Raw genomic sequence first — 25,826 nt, 5'->3', positions numbered from 1 at the left:
GTGTGTGTGTGTGTGTGTGTGTGTGTGTGTGTGTGTGTGTGTGTGTGTGTGAGATAGCATTAAATCGCTCAACAAAGAAGAGAATAGATAAGCATTGTGGCATTGGGTGCTTTGGTCACTGGTGGAAACACCACAGAGACCTGGTGAAATACAGTACACACCCACTCTAATTAATTTTACTATACAGAAAAACGCTAGCTAAAATCTGCTATATCTATCTAAATTTTTAAATCAGGATATCACTGTGAGTGTTTCCCCACACATGCGCAGTACAATAGCGGGGGCGGGGAGTTACTGCATCCCTAGAACTGGAAGCTCATTTGATTGCGGTTCACCGTCTAACGGTGTCATATGCCAAAAAGTGGTCATCCGCCAAAAAGTTATTGCTGTCTACCCAACATGCAAATACAAACGTACACAGACACGTTAGATGAACGCCAGTGCTCTTGGGCTCTCCAGCACGTTGTTTTGTTGCCGGAGGTTGCGTACCTTTCTCCGGCCGTGCTGCACCCCCAGGGCCGGGGCACATCGCTACGCGTTGTTGCGGCTTCTCCAGCAGGCTGAACCAGGCTCCCTCCCTCCCTCGCCCGGGCCACATCGCTACGCGCTGTTGCGGCTTCTCCAGCAGGCTGTGCCGGGCTCCCTGCTTCCATTGCCCGGGCCACATCGCTACCTGGATGTGTGATGGCTAGACGAAAAACAGGGGACACGCCGAATCTATAGCTGAGCCTCTGCCGTGCTGGGGTTAGCTGAGTCTGCTAACTTAACGTTACTTTCTCATAACACGGCCAAAGTTCACAACCGCTGCCACCATGTTATTATCTGGTCTAACACTCATTAAGACTCCGGAATATCAGTTAAGTCACCCAATGGGCGATAGTTTATTTAACCTTCTTCTGGCGAACATACAAGGGAGCTCACACACATGGCTACTCTGATACTTCTAGGTGCAACCTCTAAAACAGTCCATGCTGCAACACGTACATGGTCCATGCACGCACCATGAACAATTCCTATTGTTACTTGACTGATTGAACCGTGCTTATAGTTAGATAAGTTGAGGAAAAAATACTGGGAACCAAGCAATTGGCCCTTTCTGAACATGCACGCGCTCCAAACGGACACTGCACTAGTATCTAATCTTTGACAGACTACAACAAAAGATGATGTTAAGGAGAATGATAGTAATAAATTATATTACTGGAGTTTTTCTTTTTTAGTCAAACATGTAACTGTATTTTCATTTTTAGCTATAGTAAATGTTTTCAAGTCCAACTTTTACCCTTTTTAATCTTAAATAGTATATCTGTATGATGCAATCTGATTTTTCAGTGGACATGGGAAGTTGGAACTTCCATGAATCATTGTTTATCCATAATTTCTGGGTGCAGTGCACAATGGCACCACTTATGAGTAAAGTATGGACATGCTAGGTTTACCTTTGAAGGACTCTTATCAAACAAGCTATAGGAAGTGGGAAAATAACTCTGATCTAGTACATTACTCTAACAAATACAATGAGCCCTATAATGTTCATTTTTGTTGATACTGTTTCTTTAAGGCATTGAAATCACAGTGACAATAGATACATTTTCTAGCCTGTGTTTATATTGGATTAAATCATATTTTTATTCATCCAAAAAAACAGATAAATCAAAGACTGGTCATTAGGGTCATTTGGGTTAGAACAAGGTTCATGGTTTAGTAATGAGTAGAGATAAAGAGAGAATGTCTTTAAGAGGAGATACCCAGAGGTATGGCAACACGGATGTGTGTGTGCTTGTATTTCTGTGTTTTAGCGGAAAGGAAGGGAGTTGGTCACAGAGATACTGAGGCAGACAGGAAGAGATCATCCTGGTGTTGCCATGGTTGGGGTTAAGCCATCTGGCTCCCCAGGCCCATACATAGTGCACACACAGGTTACTGCTCATACACACACGCAAATGGATGGGGATGCCAGTGTGCACAAAGTTACAACATGAATGTAATGTCTCCTTCCTCTTCACCTCTCACCTCTTGACTTTTTACCTTCTCAGTAATTAATTGGTGTCAATTTCATTGTTTAAAGATTATACCTTTTCAACTATTACATTTACATTGAGTCATTGTATGTTTATGAAAGCACTAGATAAATGTGTAAAATGTCTTTCCAGCTATATATATGTATATATATATATATATATATATATATATATATATATATATATATATATATATACATGCACAGAAACATACACACTCTGTGTGACCATTTGCACTGATGTCCAGAGTTTAATGAGTTTTTTGCAGGGATGACATGGCAGCAGAATGATATTTCCGTGAGCCGTGTGTGTGTGTGGGTGGGTGGGATGGATGGATGGATGGACGGATGACACCCGTATCCATCCCCATTGGGGAGAGGAAGTCCCTATCAGAACACAACAGGAAAGAGACTGAGCAAAAACAAGCGCATGTCTTTTTGGACATTAAATCACTTCCTGTAGGACTCTGGGCTGCCTCCTCCTTCACCATTCTCAGCCTCCACCTCTCAGCCCAGTTTAACTACCCTATTGGCAGACAGAGAAATTGATCATGCCTCTTCATCTTTGTGCGTAAAAAGTGTGTTTTCCTGTGAGAACGTCTTTAAAATATTACAGTAATAAGTGAAATAACTCATCAGTAATGGTGAGAAGAGGCTTGAGACCCCTTCTAAAACAACAGTATACTGTATTTTAACAATATAAAACACCTTTGCTTCAAAAGTAAAGTCTGTTGCCTTACGGACACAGCATATATATGTAATGCTGTGCAGCCTGCCTATCTGATTTATCGCTCTGACTTGCAGATGTGATGAGTATCGTAGGATGCAAGTGCCATATAAATCCCGGCATCCTGACAGATCACAAGACCTGAGTCTGGACCTGGTGCTTTGATCTTCATCCAAGAACAAAAACAAAGAGACAAAAAGCTTTATCTGTGGCTTCTGCAGGAAAAGGCCTTTTTAATGGCAACAGGAAAAGACAATGACCACTGTTTTTATCTAAACACAAACACAAGCCTCACACTGCCCGCCTTGTCATTTTCTCAGGTTGTGTGTGATACCGAATGGCTCATTGCAAACATCAGACATCTTGAGTAAATTGCATACATATATTGAAAATGCAGCTCTCACACAATGCTGTCCTCATCCAGGGCACAGCTGTAAAAAATATGACTTCCTTCCCATAGGCAATTTCCTGTTTATGTCTGAATTCAGGTCAGGAGAGGGGGATAGTGGTCCCTGCCTCATCCACTGTCATCCTTCCCTAGAGGTGACCCCGGTCCTGATAACGCAGAATGCTATGGAGCCCAGTGTCATTATGTTGGAATAGAATACCTGTCCCTCTACTTCTCTAGGTTTTCAAATTTCTCATTTCTTCTCTCTGTCACTAATAGAAATAATCACAAACACTCTTTTATCTTAATCTGTCCCTTCCTCTTAAAGTGATGGTTCGGAGTAATTTCACCCTAGGGTCCTTTGCACCATGACCTCGAGCCAAACAACCCCCCAGAAGCTTTTTTCACCTGGATCGAACATTGGGAGAGTTAGCGTTATCAGCTGAATAGCGTAGTGCAGGCGCTAATGGATCCAACTGTGTATTTTGTAAGTTACCCCACTAATAATGCCCGAAATGATACCAAACTTCTACAGTAGTACAAATAGGTTATGTACTCATAAAACAATGGTTCGGAAAGTTTGTAAATACACCAGGATTTTAGTTTTAAACAACACTTGCCTGCTGGCTTCTGCTCTCTGCTGCTACCGGCAGTAAGACGAGTAAAGGTAAAGGTACTTTATTGTCACATACAACCCACGCAAACATGGGGAGAAAATACAAACTCCACACAGAAAGGCCCAGAACAACCTGGATTCGAGCCTAGAACCTTCTTGCTGTGAGGCCACAGTGCTAACCACTGAGCCACCATGCTGCCTACAAATTAGGGACGTCTACAAATTACAACACCAAAAAGAGATACAACAAAAATGTTATTTATTACTTATTTTTTTAAAGTAAGTGCTGTAGTACAAATAGCAAGAGATAAGTTATAATTGAGGTAAGTTTGGAGACACTACCTTATTTAATCATTAAATTAATAAATATTTTTGTTGTATCTCTTTTTGGTGTTGTAATTTGTAAATCTCCCTTAGCACTAGTCTTACTGCCGGTAGCAGCAGAGAGCAGAAGCCAGAAGGCAAGTGTTATTTAAATAAACTCCTGGTGTACTTACAAACTCTCCAATCCATCGTTTTATGAGTACATAACCTATTTGTACTACTGTAGAAGTTTGGTATCATTTTGGGCATTATTAGTGGGGTAACTTACAAAGTGCAGTTGGATCCATTAGCACCTGCACTAAGCTATTCAGCTGATAACGCTAACTCTCCCAATGTTCGATCCAGGTGAAAAAAGCTTCTGGGGGGTTGTTTGGCTTGAAGTCATGGTGCAAACGACCCTAGGGTGAAATTACTTCGAACCATCACTTTAACACACAGAAAGAGATATATTTGCAACATAAACAAATTGGATAACAGCCTCTTGTAGCCACAAAACACATAAAAGGAGAGAAAGAGACCCCCCCTCCCCATCCCCCACCCACACACACACACACACACACTCTCCCCAAAAACCTCTCAATTGCACACACATGGATCTTCCTGAGGCACCCTGTTTGTTTCATTTTCTTCTGATTTGCCTATAACAGGCAGCAGCCGCTGCTGTGAATGTTTAAATTAAGAGTTCATGTTCCGCTCTGTATGATATGTTGTGGTCGAGCATGGACGGTGGGTGCTTGACAAGGGGTGTCCAATGGTGAGGCTGGGAAAAATGTGGGGGGAGCTGATGGAGCTCCCCAAGTCTCTGGGCACAGTCATTAACATGGCTCCTTGGTTTGGAGCTGAGAAAGCATGCTCGGCACTCTGGGCTCATTGAAGATGCTCCCCAGCCTAATTGGAGCATCCATTATTTATGAGTTTTTACAAATTCCAACTGACATTTTTAACAGTTGTGGATGTCTGTTTCTGATTTGGCTTCACTGGGTGCTACTGTCCTCCACCCAAGAAGATGGAAATATTTGTCCAATACAACTGCTTGGTATTAAAAAGCAAGAATTTTACTTTTGGGTGCTGATTTCTTATTAATTTTACATGTATGCTTACCTTTTAGCTTTTTTGACAGTGGTTGCAGGGTGGATATAGGTGAATAGGTGTTATATTTCAAACAGTGGTGACCAAAGAAAAAGCTTTTAACCACCCCAGCTTGTAATACTTTTGATAACACTAAAATCAATGAGTCTTTGCAATGTAAATGGCAGCTCCTATTGCCAAATCAACTGAAAAAGAATGCTCAACTCAATAGCTCTATGCGACATTAAGTTTTCAGGTCATTGTTTTTTTTCAGACCGCACAGTTGAGTCCAACTACCCTTAACAAAACAAGTGTTGCTTTCAGCTATCCAGTCACCAGTTGGTTAATATATATACTCAATAATTACTTATTTAATAATTTTTTAATAATGTAATTTATTATACATGTTATTTTTTATGTAAAACACTGAAGAAATTGCATGATAAAGGTGGTATGCAACACCAATACTATTATTATTATTATTATTAATAATAATAAATGTGTGTGTCTGTGTGTGTGTGTAAGTACGTTAGTAAAGTTTATGTATATAGCACTTATCACAGAGTCACACAGGGCTTCACAAGCCATATAAGTAAATACATTAAACAATAAAAATCACAATAAATCGCGTGCGTGCTTGCGTGATGAGCCCCGCTCTATCAGGAAGTGTCGTCTCTTTGCTGCCTACCATCCCAACCTCGTTCTTCTGTAGCTGAGCCAGTATTGATCCGACTGCTGCCCTGTGCTGCTCCTTCAGCCTCAGGCTTCTCGCAGCCTCGCCTCACCTTACATCACTCACCTCACATTAGACTCTGAGCTTGATATGCACTGTTAGGCTCTGGTACACTCCCAGAGAGAGAACTTGTCAAATACCAGTTAACATGAGTTCTACAAGAAAGCCGCCCGCTTGACGTCAATCTTGCTTTGGGTGCTGGAGGTCAATTCAACAATGCTGTGCCATCTATTATATGTTTTTGTTTTTGAGAGTTGTATTTGGAAATTGTTGTTCTTGTAAGTAGAACCTTGATTACACACAGCAAATTAATATTCTATATTTTCTCTATCTCTGTATTTGTTAAAACATTCTGATGTTGTGGGTAAATAGTTTCAGAATGGGTTATTTACTAACCTTTTTTCTGGATTATTAGCTTGCACTTTATTTTCCAGCGACCCCCTTTTTTTTTTTTACATACAGTCTTTTAGCAGGCATTTTAAATGCTTTCCTGAAGGGCACATTTACAGTCATTACATTACAGTCATTTAGAAGGCTAATGTAGCTTAAAGCCCTTTAAAGGACAGTGTCAACATCAGGGAAAACCACTTTACCAGTGATCAGGGCTCCACAGTGTGAGCGTTTCACTCACATTTGCGAAATATAGATGTGTGCGAACCATAGATTGTTAAATTATTGAATAAATACAGTTTGAAGCAGAAATAATTAAAAACCTAGAATACTTTTTATATTCAAACAAATGAAATCACTTTGCTTGTAAATGTCTCCTATTCCTTTTATTAAAGAAAAACACATTATTTGATACGCAGTTTTGAGGGGTGGAGAGTTTAAGATGGTAGCTTTGAATGAAGTGGGAAGGCCATTCATCGATTGGGGTTGCAGCTGCCTCAGCAGCCAGGACCAGGCAGTATAATGATATCCAACAGAGGTCCAGCCAACACAAAGCCTGTATACACAAACCTTCTGGTTCGCTCCCCAACCAGAAAGCATAAAATCGCAATAATCAAATGCTAACATTATTAACGATTTAACAGAGGATCTATGATCGATCAACACCAGCTTGACAAACCTACAACTCCAGGTAATAAGAGGCAGTCTTTTCCTTGTTACGTTTAACTGGTCTCTCTAAAACAGAGCTACAGCTCCAAACAGATGCTGATTGGATGTTTCCCAAAGATCCTCCCTGGGGCCCACACTCTCCTTTTTCATAGCTATGTTTAATGTTCATTTGTAGGAGCCTCTATTACAGTGTTATTGCTGCCTCTGGCAAAGGACCCAGCCTATTAAGAGTCCTCAGCAGCTTACAGAAACTGTTGCTGTCCCAAAGGAGGGACAGCAGACTAAATAATCAGTTTCCCATCACAGTGACAATCTGAGCAGCTGTTTGCATCTGAAGGCCTGCCAGCAATTGTCCGTGACACTCTGAAACAGAGAAGGAAAGAAAGGAGGTATGGAGGGAGGGAAAGATGAAAGGAAAGTTTCTCTCTGATTGATTCAGTCCTCTAAAGGGTTTTGATATTGAGTTCACCATCAGACCAGCAGATGTACAGTATGTGTAGAAACACATGCACAAATACTTAACATCCCTCTGTGGACACACATTGAGACAAACTCAATTTAAGCTTAGGTATGGAATGCAGTACATTCATAGATTAACAGTATTTGATTTATGATGCTGATGTACTTCTTTATTTGTTTAGCAACATTTGTGTAGCACTTTGCTGTAAAACCAAAAGGTGTATGACTGCAAACTAACACTGACTTTTACATTAAGGCCAGTCCTAAATTGTGTGTTTTTAAATAGTGTACATCACCTCCTCCGGCATCTAGTTGTAATTGCACAGGGTATTGATGGAAAGCATTCAGTCTTTAGTAAAAAAGCAGTGCTGGCCAAAACATTTGCTGTATGTTTGTCACCGGGCATGCCTCTCAGCTCAGTAAGGTTTTCACAAATGGTATCATTAAGTAGCTATCATACTTCACTTTATTTCTGTAGATGAATAGCTAAATAGATCCTTATATGCAAGTGTGTGTGTGTGTGTGTGTGTGTGTGTGTGTGTGTGTGTGTGTGTGTGGTGATAGTCCTGTTCTGTGTTGGTTCCTCAGCTTTTTGGCTGACTTAAACCCTTTTTGGAGGGGCTCAAGCCTTTTGCAAGTCTTTTGTGTATCCATGTCACATTCTCATTAGGGGCCTATAGGTTGAATCCTAGAATCTGGTGAGTCTGATACTTTGTGTATATTAGTATGCAATCTTTTCTGGGAAAGGTGATAAATGAAGTGATGAATTTCCCTGCAATAATAACAGCAGTTTCGTATGAACAAACTGAAGCAGAACTGTGTAATTATTATGAGCATGAGCAAAAGTACAAGCTGAAAACCATCGGGCAGAATATAGTCACTTATCCTTGCAATTCTGTTGCGGAGGTTTTGCTGGCCACTGTTCAAGTGTTACAGTTTAACAATAAGTACAAGCAACTATCCAGGGGCTGTTACATGAAAAAACAAATGAATAACAATAATTGTAAATTGTAATGGCATGTGTATATCCAATATAGTGGCTTCACACAAATTTAGTAGCATTCACACTGCAATAATATGTAATCACTTCCTTAACATTATTATTATTATTATTATTGTCTCTATTTCCAAAAATAGTAAAAATAATATAATTAATATAATTGAAATTGTCTTTTTTTGATTTTGAAGCTGATGAACAGTGTGGTGACATTCAGATTGTCATGTTATTACAGATGCCACAGACCTCTTTATTTGACGTTCCCATAGAGCACTCTTTTTGACACTGTCAAAGCAAAGGTCAAGATTCCACGTGCATTCACCTTCACCACTTGGCTGAAGTCTGGCAAGATTAATTCTTTGTGTCATCTCTCTATGTGCCAGGTTCATCTTTCTTACAATGGAGCCAAGCAAACACAGGTGAAAAGTGTGTGCCTGAAAGTGTGTGTGTGTGTGTGTGTGTGTGTGTGTGTGTGTGTGCGTGCGTGTGCGTGTTTGTCTGTTTTAAAAGACATTGGTGCAACCATTTTAACAGGGTGACTCTGTTTGTATTAGATGTTCTAACCCCCCGCTCGCTAAATGGATTTCTGAAGTGGCTGTAGTTGGAGGTTTTCAATCGGATGCAACCTTGAGTCCTTTTTTTATGTGAGCTCTGTAGGATTTAAGTGCTGGTATAACACGAGCACGACTGAATGCATGCTCCTCATTTTTTGAAATTGAAAAATCTCCAAAGGCTCTCCCCATTGTGCAGGTAATTTATGGAATGCTGGCAGCGAGGTTCAGGTGCTTAAAAGTTGTATTTTTTTTCTCTCTCTCGCTCTCTTTTTAATGACTAATAAAAGATAATCATCGTGAAAAAAAACATCATAATGCTGTAGGCTTCCTCTTTATGCACAATGATGTATAATGCAGGCTTTGAAATGAAACGGCAGCGGCCTTCGAACCATTCCATCTCCAAACCTTAGTGTATTTGCTTTGCATGCCACAGTGAGGCTTTTGCATAACAATAGTGAGTGTTCCCATTAACAATGTTTGCCTATTAATTTGATCTTTACATTTTTTAAGTTTGTCCATCAGGCCGCCAAACAATGGTTCCCCCAGTCGCTGTTTGGTATTTCTAAGTGATTAGAAAGTTTGCAAATTGCCTCTCTGAAGAGTTGTGCTGTTTCTTTTTAGCCTCCTTAATCTTCACCTGTGAGCCTCTGCCAGTCTTACTGCTCAAAAACCGATGAATAAACCATTTCATTCATCAATTAAATGTTTTCTTCCCGTGGTATTGGAGATTATTTCCAAATATTGTTTTTAGGACTAACATTAACATGTAGAAAGTATGCTGATATGAATAGAAAGCCAGTGACAGTTCATTTTACATCAGTGTTTGTTTATTGAAATCATGACCTAGCACTCTGATATCAGATTGAAATAAGTGCCAAAGCTCTCATATTCTTTTTTTGTATTCCGATTTATGATAATATCTGATTTAATGCCATAACCCTTGTCAGTGCCAACAATAGCTTTGTCTCTGCTGCCCGGAACTGAACTACAGTACCAGTAATGATTTGTGGTCACTCATAGGAGGATGGTCAGTGCCTATTGTATACCTGCATGCAAATTGATTTTCTCAGCGGTGGCAGTGCTTTTATGCGATAATGTTTAAAGTCATTTGCGGGAAAGGTCTTTTAATTTTGAGGAAACGTTCAGCAGTAAAATGAATACTGAGGTGAGAATGAAAAATGGTAGCATTTATTCAACGTGATGACCTAGAATGACACAATCCACACAGGCGAGCGGAATCAGGTTTGTGGTCGCTTGGGGAAAAAAAAAGAAGTTTTAAATAAGGAAGAATTAAGATTGCATTTACTGTATGTGATGTCTTCAAATATTTTAATCTATTATAAAGTCACTGATTGGTGTGAGGTTATCCTTACGGATGAATCCACCAGTTTTGCCACTATGTAGCGCTGGGCGGGTTTTCATTTTATTCCGACTGCTTATGCTTTTCTCAGGCCTCTTGAGCCTCCGGTCCTGCCTGACTCTGGACTGAATACCAAACTGGCTTATTCCAGTGTTCACTTGCACCTTTTCGTGAAATGTTAGAACACTTCCAAATGCTTTTGTTTTTTCTTGTGCCCTCAATCTCTCTCTTTGACTGCGCTTTCACAATGCAGGGAAACATACAAGCGCATCTCGGTAAACACGAGTGATGTGGTTCCAGAGTTTAAAAGCTTCACATAACACTGGCAGACACAACTTGGGGCTATTTTTTGTGACGGAAAGGAAAACTTGTTTAGAAACTGACAGCACTGCATTTGCGTGTGTGTGTGTGTGTGTGTGTGTGTGTGTGCGAGTGAGTGAGTGAAACTGTGTGTTTATGTTGCTTTTGGCAAGTTATTCATTTGTTTTTTTTTTCTTTTTTTCTTGCTCTCTGTGTGGTTATCTTTTGAGTTGGTCGGTTTGGAGCTGATGTCCACCTTTGGGGATGCGCATACCATGCATTTCTGAGTATTTTCACCTGAGGCTGCACTTGTTAGAGTCTGTGGATAAATGTATATACATTATTTATACAAATTCAGGGCGAGTGAAAGCAGGTTTAACACATTTACAGACAGGAGGCCAGGCACTGCAAGCCAAGCTCAAAGTGCGGATTGCTACACTGTGCGCCGGGGATCGAGCTGGCCTCTTGCCAGGCTGTGACCAGCATCCTTAATGCTGCACGAGAAGACTATCATCAGCACCTCAGCAATCAAATAATCCCCCATATTATTTACTTGATGGCGAAAAAAATTAAAAAGAATTGATTGTCAAAAGCTTGGTTTGTTATTACATTAACAAGAGAAATTTTAAAACCTGTTGGCTATCATTGCTGGATTTTGGTTTTCTAAAAATGAAAATGTAGAAAAAGTTCAAAGCCTGCTCTGTATATTGGATATACAGAAACAACCTGCTGCACTGAGATTCTTTCAGATCGAGTTTGCAGAGACTCTTACAATCCCAGTATTACCACACTAATAGTGTATAATGTATTTTTCACAAAACTGTGAATAGCAGAAATATGTTTCAGTAAATTAATAATGTAATGTAATTTGTGCTTTTTGAAGGTGTGGGGTGACTGGAGTAAACATAGCTGCTCTTTAAATTTGAAGTGCTTTTGATGTAAATTTGTTTTCGATATTGGGCTTGAAGACTCAAATTGAAGACCTTAATTCAGGTGAATGCATTCACCCAACAATAATTGAGGGTTTGATTTTAAAACATGTATAATTGTTGGAAAAAATGTAGCTATTTCATTAATTCATGATTTCAAAATACTTTTATTAAGTTATATATTCTAATTAAGGCCGTTTGATAGCAAGACAGAAAAGATTCAGATGAAAACCAATTCAACCAATTACAAGTTTTTTTTTTTTTTTTTAAGATTGATGTTTAGAATTATGACCAAATTGAATGACACAATAAAACCTAAAAAGACATGACATTTACAAATACTGTATTCTGTAATGAAACTTTTTCCTAAGACAAAGTGGAAAATGTCCCCGTCTGCCCACTGGTAGATTCTAGTGTATTTTATGACTTCAGTCTTGTGTTATTTCAGTGTACATACATATTGTTTTGCTAATTTGACTTAACACTCTCCACTTACCAAGACCCGTTCTCCCATCCAGGAGCCTTCTCCCTCAGAGGTGGATGCCTTGCCGGCTGGTTGTAGTCTCCATGTTCCCATGGAGCTGGAGTTTACAGCTTCCTGTTTCCCTCGCAGCCCTGTACCTCAGAAAAGCTATGACCTCATCTACGTTGACTGACCTGGCTGGTGATAGTGATTGTAGTTTTGTAATCATTTTTTAATCAGAGTTGGTGAAATGTTTTCTCCGTGCTTTTTTTCTTTACTCTTTTCATTTTCACTCACTTGTGATCACTGTAGAGATGCACGAGTGTTGCATACCGGTTGTAAGTATTTTTTAGTGATCTAAGACTCATTCTGCCTTTAACATTGCCTTTATTTTAAGATGTGGCCACATAGTTTTCACTAAAAGTTTATTATTTTTCTGCATTTATATGTTTGTATGTTTTCATGGTTTATTCTCTTGCTGTACATTTGCTTGTGAAAGCATACCTGTATATTGTCCAGTAAAGTGGGCACTGTGTTACATCAACTAAGTAATGGGGCATGTTTGTGATCCATTAGTGTGAGATTTGAGCTGAGACTTTTATCACATGCCATCCACCTTTTCTCCCCCCTGGTTCCATGTCACTACTGTTAAACTATCATATAGGCCAAAATGACATAAAAAAATAAGATGGACATTTGAGTAATATTGTACACTATCTCATTTGATTTCTCATCTGATCTCATTCCTACATGTTGATTTACTAAAATGTTATTCAAAGGGATGTTGGAATAGCTGTTAATTTCTCCCACAAAAACACATGTAATGGAACTGGACAGTGTGTGCAGGAAGCAAGAATCTGGTGTTATAAGCATAATAATTATTTATTGAAATATGAGGAAAAATTCAGTTGGCCTCAGAGAGACATCCCCAAGACCGGGGTAGCGATAGGAGCAGTCAGAATGTCAGCAGGAGGGGCAAAAGTCATAGACCAAGTAGGAGGGAAATAGCATTTTGATCCATCCTGTAGCCATGTGTTGACAGTGTACATGAGCATGTGAATGCACAAAGGTAGTCATTGTTAAAGCATTTATCCTGCACACAAGTCTGTCTAGACAGTTACTCTTAAGCAACGGATTGGTTTGTTGGAAAGCAAACGGCTGAATTTCAGACCATTTCCTTTAACTTCTGACAGCTGAAGTGACAGAAAACGGTTTCTCCAAACTCTTACTTCTGCAGTGACTGCATTAATGTGCATGACTGTATTTCCTGCATGTGGTACTGTATAGAGTTCACCTGTATGTTATATAGGAAGTCCAAGGCAGCTGCAGAAACCGCAACAACACAGAATTTGTGGAAGTGGGTGATAATAGATTGTCTGATCAATAGACACAATTAATGAAGGTGTCAGAAAATTGAGTTCTGGACCAGGAACTGCTTAAAGATGTGGGATTTTAAGTGAATTTTCTGTACAATAAACATGCCATTGAAAGACTTTATCGTTCTATGACTTAATTAACAAAATGTCAACAAGTAAACAAATAAACACCGCAGGTTGTTGTGGGAGGCAAGTGTTGGGACATTTAAAAAAAACAGTAACAACAACTACAGCACGTGAAAAACTCCACATGAAAATAATTTAGGGGGGCATCTTTTTGAGAAAAAAAGAGACAGTTTTGTTCATTTTGGACACAATACTAAGTCACAGCTCACATGGGGGAAAGACGCAGTCTTTGGTATAAGAGCAAACTAGAAAGGACAATGATGCAGATTGAGAAGAAAAACGTATGTGGCACAAAAATCCTTCCCACTAAATACAACACTCTTTTCAATGTACTGACTTGCATAAACATTTAAAAGACAAAACATTTGTGGTGATTTCTTTTCTTTTTGAAAGCCCATTATTATTTTTGCTCCAGATCTGCATCACTGAACTACTCGTGGAAACAAAACAAAAACATGCTACAGTAAACAAATTTATTATGGCGCGGACACCTCACGTCATGTAACACAAAGATGGAAACCCAGAGACGCAATAAATTATCTTCATTATTAAGTGTAACCAGTGACATACTGTACATCAAAAAGGTAAAAGCACTGTAGATAAAAAAAAAGTCTACAAAAAAGGTTGAAAGTGAAACGGAACCCTTATACAGCAATGCTTAAGAAACAAATGCTTGAATGCCAGCACACACAGATAGAAATTAATATTTTAAGTGTGATTCCTTTTTGATTTTAGTGTCTCACGACATAATTTAAGTACTGCTCAAAACAAATAAAAAATAAAACACTGTACACACACCGAAGAACGCAAACCAGAGGGATATTTTTTTTTTTTTTTTTTTCATTTTGTTGATTTCATTTTTTAGGAAATCATTGCTTTGCAATTTATGCTTCATCACAGTTCTCTCCCATATGACCACATGAATGTAAACACCTGTTGAATTATTCTTTTTTTTAATTTTTACAACATTAATACTTTATATATATATTTGTACATATTTTCATTCACATCTGCACGGTTAGCTAGCATGGTAATGAAATAAGGCAAGACTCACATAACTGTGACATCACAAATCTTTTTTTTTTTTTTTTCTTATAATACTGATTATTACGGTTTTTGTAATTTCCTTCTTCTGTTCTGCAGCAGGCTTTGGTCTTTCCGGAAAAAGGCAGGGTCGAGCCTTCTCTGTCTCCAGAATCACACTTTGTTTTGTTCCAGTTGTAATGAAATAATAAAAAGAGAGGGTGTTTGTTTTGCAGGAAAAAGGGACTATAAATACAATTGTTTCAGCTGACATTATTAATTGAATTTATTTAACACTGGTCTTTCTGAGGTACATAGTTTAAGATGATTTGGGGAGGTGGAATAAGAAAGGGGAACCACAAGGTGACCACGAAGAGCAAATGACTTTCATTACAAGAGAAAAAAACATCTTATTTTTCTTCATATTGGCCTATTTATCATTTTGTTCATTAAAGAATTTTCCTTTTTTTAGACGTTTCTTTTTTAACTGTCAGTTTTCCCTTCTCAGTCAGATCAAGTTGCCGTGGCAGGCGTCTTATGTCAGTTCACAAAACGTGACGGTAATAGTCTCTGGCCTGGTCGACTGCTTGCCCGTTTGTCTTTACAGTACCAACGACAGCTAAAAGCCAGTTTCAGTGAGAGCACGCCGGAGGATCGTCCACCCAAATAAGCCACCGCTCTGTCACAAAGCTGTCTGAAAGATGGCCGGTGTTACTCAGCTTCCTTTCTCAGCATTAAAAGCCTCTCACAATGTCACTAAAGCTAAAATACTTGAGGGTTTAGTTCTGTAAGTTGCAGCCTGCCAGTCGTAAAAGGCTGTGCTCGTGCAGACCATTAAACCCCATCTCGTGCCAAATGCAGTGTTTGTTTCAAGTGTTAGTTTATTTCTCCTTTCAATATTATCTTTGTCTGTGTGGTTGAGGAGAAGGGGCTCTTCTTTCAGACATTTTTTTTCAGAATAAAGGGATCCATATGCTGTTTTCGTCTCTGTGCGTGTGTGTTTGTCCAAATCCAAGAAACATGGAGATCAAAATGAGCTAAATATAAACAAGAGTTGCTAACTCTCTGCTCTCCATCTTCCAGGTCACCACTCAGTCAAGATTTAAAGTTTTTGGGCTGCAGCAAAACTCTCAGGATGTCTGTACAGCTGCATTATGGGTAGCGCAGTCCCCTCCTAAGCTCTCTTGGCGTGAAGCATTTCAATGAGCAGGTTGTTGCACGGCACGTCACCGTTCAGGTGTTTGTAGTAAAGGTATTCTTCGGCCTGCAGGCTGATGGCTCGGATCTCTGGCAGCCGGAGGAGCAGCTGGCCAAACTTGTCTGTTTGCTGCGGGTAGTTACACATGACGTAGTCCAGCAGCGCTGCGTTGACCTGCTCCTGGACGCTTTCTACCAGGTGGAAGTTCTCCAGGTTCTTTACATCTACAGGAGGAAGCAAAACTAAAGGTCAGATAGGACGCCACTTCATACTTGACCAATCTCTGTGAGTGCTGTTGTGAAGTATAAGAACAAAGCAATGGCAAATAATAATAGAGCCTAAACATGGACATAATGTCAGAGCATTACAGGCCCTCAAGTCTCACAAAACAGCCAAATGAGTTTCTAAAGGCAGAATTTGTCCACATCAATATAATTCAATCAGTATGGTAAGACTGTGTACACATCCAGTTTACCTTTGAATATCAGCAGCCTAATGTCTCATGTTAACTCTTTATGGCAGAAACTATGATTCAAGACTGATTTATAGTGTCACAGTATCCTCAAGGTAACAGTAGAATAGGCCTTTATGTTCATATTTCAAAGACAAAGAGGTTACAATAATGTGTATTCTTATTTATCAGGGGACAGTGCTACAATTTGACATCTTTGGTTGTGGCTTGTCTCTTTCTTTCTTACTTTAAAGAGGACTTAAAAATGCAACACATGATGGAATATTGCTCCCTTACTCTTTTTTTCCCCTCCTCTGAATTGTCTCTTGAGACGGCGATGTGAAGGAAGGGAGGGAATCAGGTAAAGGCAAAAAAAAAAAAAAAGGTTCTCCTCCCGAGAGATACGTTCCCCAGGAGTCAATGAATTATGTAGGGCAGAGTCACAGTCATATTAGCACCAGAGTTGCTCCTTAACCTAATGCCTTTACCATCCTTTTATATCATAACAAAACAGAACGTGGCTTAATTATTAGTGCAAAAAAATAGAGATAACTTTTTTTTAAAGCATCGATCTTGAGGAAAACAGTAATCACTTAAACTGCAGGGTACAATAAAAGCGCAGGAATTCATTTTTATGTTTTTATTCACTATTACTTCCTTTTGCAAAATACATTTTGCATCTTTCCAAAATCCTACCTTTACGTGCAGCTATAAGCACTTTTCTTTGGCAATAATAAGCTCACAGGGGGTTTGAGCAGATTATTGCAAGACAGGACAAAAATTTGCTAAATGGATAATGGTGGACCAGAGTGGTGTGGGTGTACTTGTCATGATTATAAAGCGCAGGGCTGCAGAATATTTAATCAGATAGCTCTGTGTGTGTGTGTGTGTGTGTGTGTGTGTGTGTGTGATCTTTTATTAATCTGTTTGACCCCAGGTTGAGTGTGCTCACAGTGTGCTAATTTGGAATGACAGAGTCCCTGTGTCTAGTTGACACCTCCGGACCAAACACACACACACACACACACACACACACACACACACACACACACACACACACACACACACACACACACACACTAATCTATGAAAATACACATATTTCTCACATGGTACCCCCTTTCCACACCCTATCCACCCACCCAGAGCATTAGGAGGAAGGAGGGGGAGATAAATCAGCAGCTAATGAGGTCTAGAGAATGAGAAGCAGGTCCTTCAAGGCACTTCCATCTATGATGCACTCTACCATGCTATTAAAATCTGTATGTATGTGTGTGTGTCTGTCTGTTCTTGTCTTGCCTGTGTATGTGTGAGCTGGTGGTAGCGTGTGCGTGCTCACCCTGACCTCTGGATGACACTGCGGGGGGCTAAATAAGGCCAAGAGGAGGGCAGGAAAAGGGGGAGGGGTGCAGCCTGTGACAAAAGAAGCTCCAAACAAACATGACATGTGCTTTTTCCTGCTGCCACTCATGTGTCTGACCCGCTATCAGACTCCTGAACAGGCCGTCACACCACCAACAACTCCATGAAGCAGTGATATAGCCTAGCTAACCCAGTAGAGTGTGGGCTTTAGGCTTTACCACACAGGCGTCCTACGCAGGTCAACAAGAAAAATAATAGACTTGTTTTCATCTGCACATTAAACAAAATGTAGAGAAAGATATGGAAATAAAAGTTTCTGAGTTGCTCAGAAAGTCCTAAAAATGTGGAGGACGTTTTTATGCGTTTTGCTGATGAGGGCTGCAGCCAGGATTTCAGAAAAGAGTCCACAACCTTCCATTGCACTTTCCCTCACCTCTACTTTTGTTTCTTTATTCAGGTTTGTCATATTCTGTTTTAAAGTTTCCCTAAATGCTGTTTCAAAGCATAGTACATAGCGTCTAAACCTACTGGAATCATTAAATAAAATACCCCATTATTTATGCCATTAACAAATAATGTTTTAGGCATTGGAATTACGTAATGTGTAAAATCTGTAATGTAATACAAAAAAAGGCCAACATGTTCTCTGTAGTACACACGCTGTTTATAGCAAACATCTCATGTTGCAAAATAATCAACTCAGCGATGTCAGAGCCTCTTCTGAGTTTGATTTTGTTAATTCTGCAGCAACATGACAAGGTAAACGCAGATCACAGCAAAAAGCATGTGAGGTGTTGCCATGGTTTCTCAGAAAGATGGTTTCTCTGCATTTGTGTGTGTCTGCATGAGGGTGTACAGTTTGCATGTGGAGGGGAATTTGATGGGTGTATGTGTGGATGTTGGGGGGGAAACTACAGAGAATTAGTAGCCAATGTCCCTGTCAAGCTAATTAGTGGAAAGTGAGGCAAAAAGACAGCATTTTAATTGCTTATTATTACCAGAGCAACTTCCAAAAAAAGCACACACGACAATAGTTTGATATCTGCTACCGTTTGCAAAAACTAGACAAAAAACCCCACTCCGGTTGATGAGAAATGTTTCTTCGTTTTGTTGCTAATCAAATCAGAAAAGTGGATGGATTCTAATCTACTGATCATTCAAAGACAGGAGAGGGATGATGAAGGAGAGAAAAGGGTTAGGGAAAAAATAAACAATTGATCAATGATTCCCAGACAGTGTCAGGTCGGAGCATTAAGTGTGCTAAGCGCTCTCTCTCCTCTTCCTTCAATGCCCCCCCCTTTCTCTTTCCATCTCATTGCTCAGTCACTGTGGGACTAATTATCAACTTTTTTTTCACATAAAACAGCCACAGTTCGTTGCAGCGCCGCGTCTGAATACTCAAATGGAAACCCTGAGGTCCTGTAGAATACATTGTTTCATTTGACGGGCGATCATGCTGAAGCCAGCGACCTAACACAAAAGCACACACACACACACACACACACACACAAACACACACATCACACATCACATCACACATCATTCTCTCTTTCACAGAGCCCCTGAAATCACTGCTGTGCTTTTTAATTAGACTAGATCTGCTGTTTGCTGTGAGTGTGTGTGTGTGTGTGTGTGTGTGTGTGTTGTGTGTGTGTGTGTGTGTGTGTATCTGCATGTGCTTTTACACTCTTTCACTGACCCTTGCAATCCACCTGCTCTAGGGACACACACACACACACACACACACACACACACACACACACACACACACACACACACACACACACATGCAAATACTCGCTCCTTCACTTAACTCTGATCTCAATAATGCCTCGCAGACTGGACACTGGTGTGTGAAAAAACTGATCAGAAACATCACTTGGTGTCAAAGTTTACCATTCTCTGCAGAAGCAAACAGGCATCACTTTGTTTATGGCTTTAAGAAGCTGAAGTGGGAGAAAAATACTGCACTGTAGAGGATGGCAGCCAAACCTGATACTTCTATACAGTATATCAATGGCACAGACCAAAAAGTATTAAAACAACCCTGTCTCCTAAAAATCACATTCCCATACAATGAAACTGCATTCTGAAGTACATTTTCCAGTTTCACAATGTGCACTGGTTGCTGTTTTAAACACGTGGTTAACGTTCAACTGAAACAAAACTACTTGGTTAGGATTAGGCAACACGACCACTTAGTTGGTTTAAAAAAAGATAATGGTTTGTTACATAGATTAAGTACGTCTTTTTTTTGTTGGTTGTCACACGGGACATGAACAGCGGTCTCCTGGGTGAAAGTTATGTGATATACCCCAACCTCCTTCCTACGCGGACTTTGATTAGAAACATTTGTGATACTTCAAAGACAAACGCATTTCGAGACAAAATACGTTTCCCTCGAAACATAATTAAGAATGCAGTGAAAGTGCTGAATAAAAAAAGTAGGGAGAAGATCAGAAAAGGCTACTGTGTTGTGCACACAAATTCTGATTTACCACATGAGGAGTTGCTCTTGATTTGCTTAGATATAAGCATTAAAAACAACTGTTGTGAAAACAGAAATGTGTAACAGTTAATGAATACAGAAACTCACCATGTCAGTAGGACTGGGTAACGAATTCAATACTTTTAGGCACCGACCGAATTGCCTCCTTGGTATCCAGTATCGAAAAATGCCTCGTCATTTAATACCAAAATTCAATACCTAAAGAGCAAATCTCACCAGCGTCAGTGAGCCACTAAACATGCAGCATGATTCTACCAAAATCTAATAATACTGGTGATTGGGTGTCTAACGTTACACGTCATGAAGACACGCAGGAAAAACTCTACATTACTTACAGAGACGAGGCTCATGTAGTAGGAGCTAAAAAATAAATAAAAAGATTTGTGCCATAATGTGTAATATTGTCATTTCTTTTTGTTAAAATTCTTTTTAATAAAACAGGAACCAGTATCAAAGTCATGGTATTGGTATTGTTACCGGTTCCGCCATTTTTTGAACGATACCCAGCCCTACATGTCAGACAAACCTTTTTTCCCTCTTCCACACCTTTATTTTCCATCATGTTATTTCCCCAATACAATATCACCTATTTCCAGTACATTACACTTGTAGTGCTCCAATCAATAAACTTCTCAGTCACATGCTGCCAAGTCACTGTGCCTTTCAAATTTCACAACATGTGTTTTTATGCTGGGTCCAAAAACAACACATAAAACCATAAAACTCTTGGGTCATAAACAGTTATTGAGTCAAGTGCTATCAGTAAACTTGGCCAATTAAACGTGAGTGGAAGACAAACCGGTAACTTCCTGTACAGGAGGGAATTAGGGCCTCCTGGTTGGCCAATAGGGACTTTCACAGGCGTTTATACAAGCCTATCAAAGCTAAAGCCTGTTTTACTACTGCAGCGGTGCTTCAAAGAGCAAGGAGTTGAACCCATGTGCAGGAAAAGTCCTCTTTATACATCCTACTTGACTGTTATCAAGTCAACATTGTAAATCGCTACTTAATATTCATTATCAATCAAACTTGCAGGGGCGTCGAAAGAAGAGAACCCAATAACCTTTGACTCTGAGTGGGTTGATACGACAAAGTGAGGACGAAGGACTGCCTACAATAAGCAAAATGTAGAGCTACATGTTCACTGGGAGAATGTGGCTCTGTGTGTTTTTGTATGAGTGTGTGGTGTTAAAAAACATGGCAGGGTTCACGGGGCAAGGGGCAATGGCCGCATGGTTAGTGGGTATCACTTAGGTAGGCTATTATCAGAGTTACGCTGCACTGCTGGGCTTTGTATTGGAGAAAAGCAACCTCCTTTCCCCACATTTTATCCTAACAATAAAATCATGAAGTACACAAACACACACATTACAGCTGCACACACACACACACACACACACACACACACACACACACACACACACACTCATATCAATACTCCACTGACAGCATTTCAAATGAAAGTGTATGTGTATTTTATTTCTTTTGCTTTACAGGAGGCTCTGCTTCCCTCATCTATCTACGGTTGCCAGCAAACAAGTTTCCCATCTCCCCGGAGCTCTCAGCTTCCTTGTTTTCCAAGTCCCACTTGGGGAATTCCCTTTGTCAGATACGACGCCTCCACGTTAAAAAATACAAGAGGCGGGGGGCATAAACTACAGTTGTATGCTCCTTAACATTTAATGGGGGTTCTTTGAGACTTGATACACCAAAGGCTAAAAGGATAACTAGCATCGTTAAGTAACCATCCTATCACAGGATACAAGAAAGGCATGAACCAGCTGAATTACTAATAACAATGACTTGATCTACAGAAAAACACTGCTACATGCTGCAACACATGACCGTTGGATGGACTAAAGCTGGGATATACTCAAAAAAGACTACAGTATTACATGTGACGGGTCATTCATTATGGCCTTTTTGAATGGCCACACTCGAAGGCAGGGTAAAAAAGCCAGCTGTCATAAACAGGAGTGATATGTAAAAAACATTTAAAGGCAGGGTTGAAAAAACGCTGACGATTAGAGAAGAAGTAAAAATAATCCTCTACATTCACCTACCGCCCTAATATCACGAATGGAACTCAATGGCATCACAGTGCTGCCTGGCATGCGGGTTGTCAGCCATTGTGTTCCTGTGTGAATGTGTACAGTGCAGAGGCATGTGTTTAAACTATGGTGGTGGTAAGCTATATGGTCGTCAGGTGGCTACTATAAGATTATACACCCTTTTCCCGTTGCTCTTTGAGCTTCTTTGTGTGTGTGTGTGTGTGTGTGTGTGTGTGTGTGTGTGTGTGTGTGAGAGAGTGCGTGTGTGTGTGCATGCTGTGGCATGTGTGCGTACGTAACCAGAGACAGTGATTAAACGTTTTAAAGCACAGATGATCCAACAGGTGGTCTGGCTCGCTGTCTCTTGTTGTCCCAGCCTTTCTCTCTCTCTCTCTTTCCCTACATTGGGACCCCAGCCTCTCTATGACCCCCCAGTCCTGAACCATCACAGCTCCTTTCTTGTCTCTTCGTTCTTGTCCTGAAGGATATTTTAAGCGACAAAGCCCTGTGAGTCCAGTGCCTTACACGCAAAGACACACACATGTTGAGCATAGCTAGTCCTTGTATTGCGTTAAAAAAAACTAAAAACTTAAAAAACAACAACATGGTGGTGCAATGGAAACATTTAGAGCTGCTGGCAAATGTTAGAAACAAGGGCCAGGGAGCCAACACATGTTGAAACACAAGAGGACATTCATCAATCAACCTTCGCTCCACACACGTATCATCAGAAAATAATGTTGTGTAATGTAAAGGAATATTCCTGGGCACTGCCAGACATTTGTCATGCCAGCTATTGGCCTGTGCAAGCTGCTTCAGAGCATAAAGCGCTACTTTAGTGCCACCTGGCACTGATATCCATATCTACTGTTGGCATGAGACTGTACGCCTGTAAATTTTTACAGCGCTCAGTGACGTCTGACATGGAAACTTAACAACCTTCATATAATACCTTACAACTGCCCACAAACAAATATTTGATAAAATAGAAAACAACATGTAGTCAGCATCACAGAAGAATGCTCTGTTATCAAAATCCCAAAATATCCTACTTTTGTTCATACCAAGTTGTCTTGGAGGGACGTGCAAGTGGTAATTTTATTTAGTGAAGAAAGTGGGATAGTTTAAGTACTTCCTAGAGCACAAAATGAAACACACCCATTTTGTCTTCCATCAAAATTGGTAAAACTCTCAAACCACAGTGGGCGCAGAACACAAACATACACCCAACAACCACGGACAAATTCTGTGACACTTCACCATATCTGTTTTATTAAACAAGTGTCCTTGTGGTTTATTCTCAAATTTACTAATTTCCTTGTATTGTGCATTTGAAAGTCCTTACAGTTGGGGTAGCAGAAACATCCAGTAAAACCCCAATTATTTAAATCAAGTCCAGTTTTGAGAGGCAGCATGCAAACATGTCATCTTACATTAGCCCTGAGTGGGAAGAGAGAACGGCCACCGCCATCCAATACTTTTGAATAAATTAAACCCCAATTTGCACTTAAGTTGACTCTGCTTGTCAGGGGACGGAAATCACACAGAGAACAAAGAAGTTAAAAGAAGGTATGGAAAACATGCGGCACACTCTTTCTTTAGTCCACACTCTACCTGCTGGCTGCCATCATCAAATGACAACAAAGCAAAGGAGGAGGGTGAGAGTGGGATAGATGCAAAGAGAGAGCGCAGGGGAGGAGAGGAAAGAGAAGCGGGGGGTGGGGGGGAATGACGCTATGGATTAACTGTCCTTCATGCTGAAAATATACATCCCCAGGCGCATGGCACTGAATTATTAATTTAAATTTGTCAGTGAAAGAATAAGAGAAATCTATTGACGAGGAGACGGGCCCTTTAATGGTCTCATTAAAGGGGAGGCTTCCCACACCAGGCACCTTCTGTGCTGCTGCAGGAGTTTTCGGGGTAGTGGAGGGTTGGAGGGGGTACTTGACCCCCCAATGATTTTCTGTCACTTTATCATAAACAAGAAATGTTGACATGCCCCTCCACTCCCTAGCTTTCCCTCCACCACCAAACAAACCCCGTGTGTAATTAGCCAAGGGGTGCAAAAGTACACTGAATGTAAACGAGGTTCATACGCATGCACTGATAGAAAGAGACAGCAACAACACACACATTACATGCTGCGCCGGCTTCTACTGTTGCTGCCAGGCAAGAGCCTGAAGAGTCACCTCACAGGTACAACCATATTGATTTGTAATTAATTCAATGTTTTTTTTCCATTGCACTGCTCTATAGATCATTTCCTCAAATTACACCAAACAGTTACTTTTTGTCTGGATTGTTAGATTTGTCAGTCACGTGTTAGCATCATTAACTGCATATAGCTACATGACTGGGAGCTGTTGTGGTGTGTGTGTGTGTGTGTGTGTGTGTGGGGGGGGGGTTAAGTTTCTGTCCAATCCAGATGGTATTAGTAAGGTGAGAGAGCAGGGACCTGTGGGTGCATCGCGCCGTCCGAGGTCGGCTCATTGAAAGGCATTTGGTTCCGCCTCCAGGGGGACTAAAGAAAGGGGCAATAAGAAGTGAAGGGGATGGGGGGACTAAAGGTACCACAGGTTCATTGCTGATTCAAATCTCTCAGTATCCCTCTGGCAAATGGATTTTCATAATGCTGAGACAATGTGATTTTCCCCCCAGCAATATGATTTTTATCCCAGAATCCGCAGCTTGAAGAAATGAACAGCAGCAAATAGGGCCAGTTGACAAAAATGATTTAAGCCACAACACCGAAGTAAAAAAAAAATCATTGAACTATTAAACAAGTATAAGTGATGTTTTGAGGCTGGTCAATTTCCAGCTGTTCATTTTTTCCTCACAAACTGTCAGCTCACTTGGTTATCTCTAACTGCAAGATGTGCGGCCTAAGTTAACACAGTGATTTTCATTATTGATTAATCTAGGTAGTTTCTTGACTAACTAACTAGCGTTAAACATATAACAGGTCTTAAAATAGTAAGAAAAAATGCCTTTCACAAGTCCCCAGAGCCCAAACATACATCTTTAAATTACTGTCCCCCCCCACCCCCAACCAATAGTCTGAAAGCATAAGATGTACAGATATAAGAAAACATTTAAAATGGAAAAGCAGCAAAAAATAGTGTAAAGCTGGAACCAGAAAATAGTTGCTAAGTGACTTGAATCAACTATTATTTTTTTGTGTGATAATCGACTAATCGATTGCAGCTTAAAGTAATAATCTTGAAGATTTCCATTTAAACAAATGTCTGGTAAGTGACTATCTATCACCAAATAAGGTAACACAATTGTGATTGAGCCTATGGATACTGATGAAAGCCCTTGCATTTGCAGTAATACGAACTGGGCATCTGTAGCAACATTCCCAGGAAAAAACACAAGCCTATCTCTAGGAAGTGAGATCCAAAACAACGCAATCTCACAAACGGGTTTGTATGATATCCTACGAAAAAGTTCTGCATCACAATTCATATGATATCCTATGAAATTATGGCGAGCAGTTAAATTTAGCCGACAAAAGGTTACTGCAGCTGGATACAGAGCACCGTGAGGTCCTGGTCATTTCAGTGGCCGTTGCCGTTAAGTTTAGCCTTCAAAAGGTCACTGTGAGCCAGCCACAATGCACCGTGGGGCCCCGCTCGTTTAAGCGGGCATTGCAGTTAAGGTTAGCAGTCAAAAGATGACTGTCATGCGGCGATGACATTTAAGTTTAAGCACCAAAATGACTAGTTAA

General features: G+C 40.2%; 2 protein-coding genes across 2 annotated transcripts in view; one reads left to right on the top strand and one right to left on the bottom strand.

The window, feature by feature from the left end:
* Window positions 1–13,481, top strand: part of LOC114561671 (adhesion G-protein coupled receptor D2) — a 96,349-nt gene extending 82,868 nt beyond the window's left edge. The window contains exon 25 of the mRNA XM_028587742.1: window positions 12,053–13,481. Coding sequence (XP_028443543.1) covers window positions 12,053–12,190 — 138 coding nt within the window. The 3' untranslated portion in view covers window positions 12,191–13,481. The remainder of the gene's footprint in view (window positions 1–12,052) is intronic.
* nr5a2 (nuclear receptor subfamily 5, group A, member 2) overlaps window positions 12,861–25,826 on the bottom strand; it is a 72,449-nt gene continuing 59,483 nt past the window's right edge. Inside the window, 1 exon segment of the mRNA XM_028587068.1 lies at window positions 12,861–15,944. Within this exon segment, the coding sequence (XP_028442869.1) occupies window positions 15,697–15,944 (248 nt within the window). The 3' untranslated portion in view covers window positions 12,861–15,696.

Source organism: Perca flavescens, chromosome 9 (genome assembly GCF_004354835.1).
Source record: "Perca flavescens isolate YP-PL-M2 chromosome 9, PFLA_1.0, whole genome shotgun sequence".
Lineage (NCBI taxonomy): Eukaryota > Metazoa > Chordata > Actinopteri > Perciformes > Percidae > Perca > Perca flavescens.
Note: the sequence above shows the minus strand (reverse complement) of the source record. Positions and strands in the feature narration are given on the sequence as shown.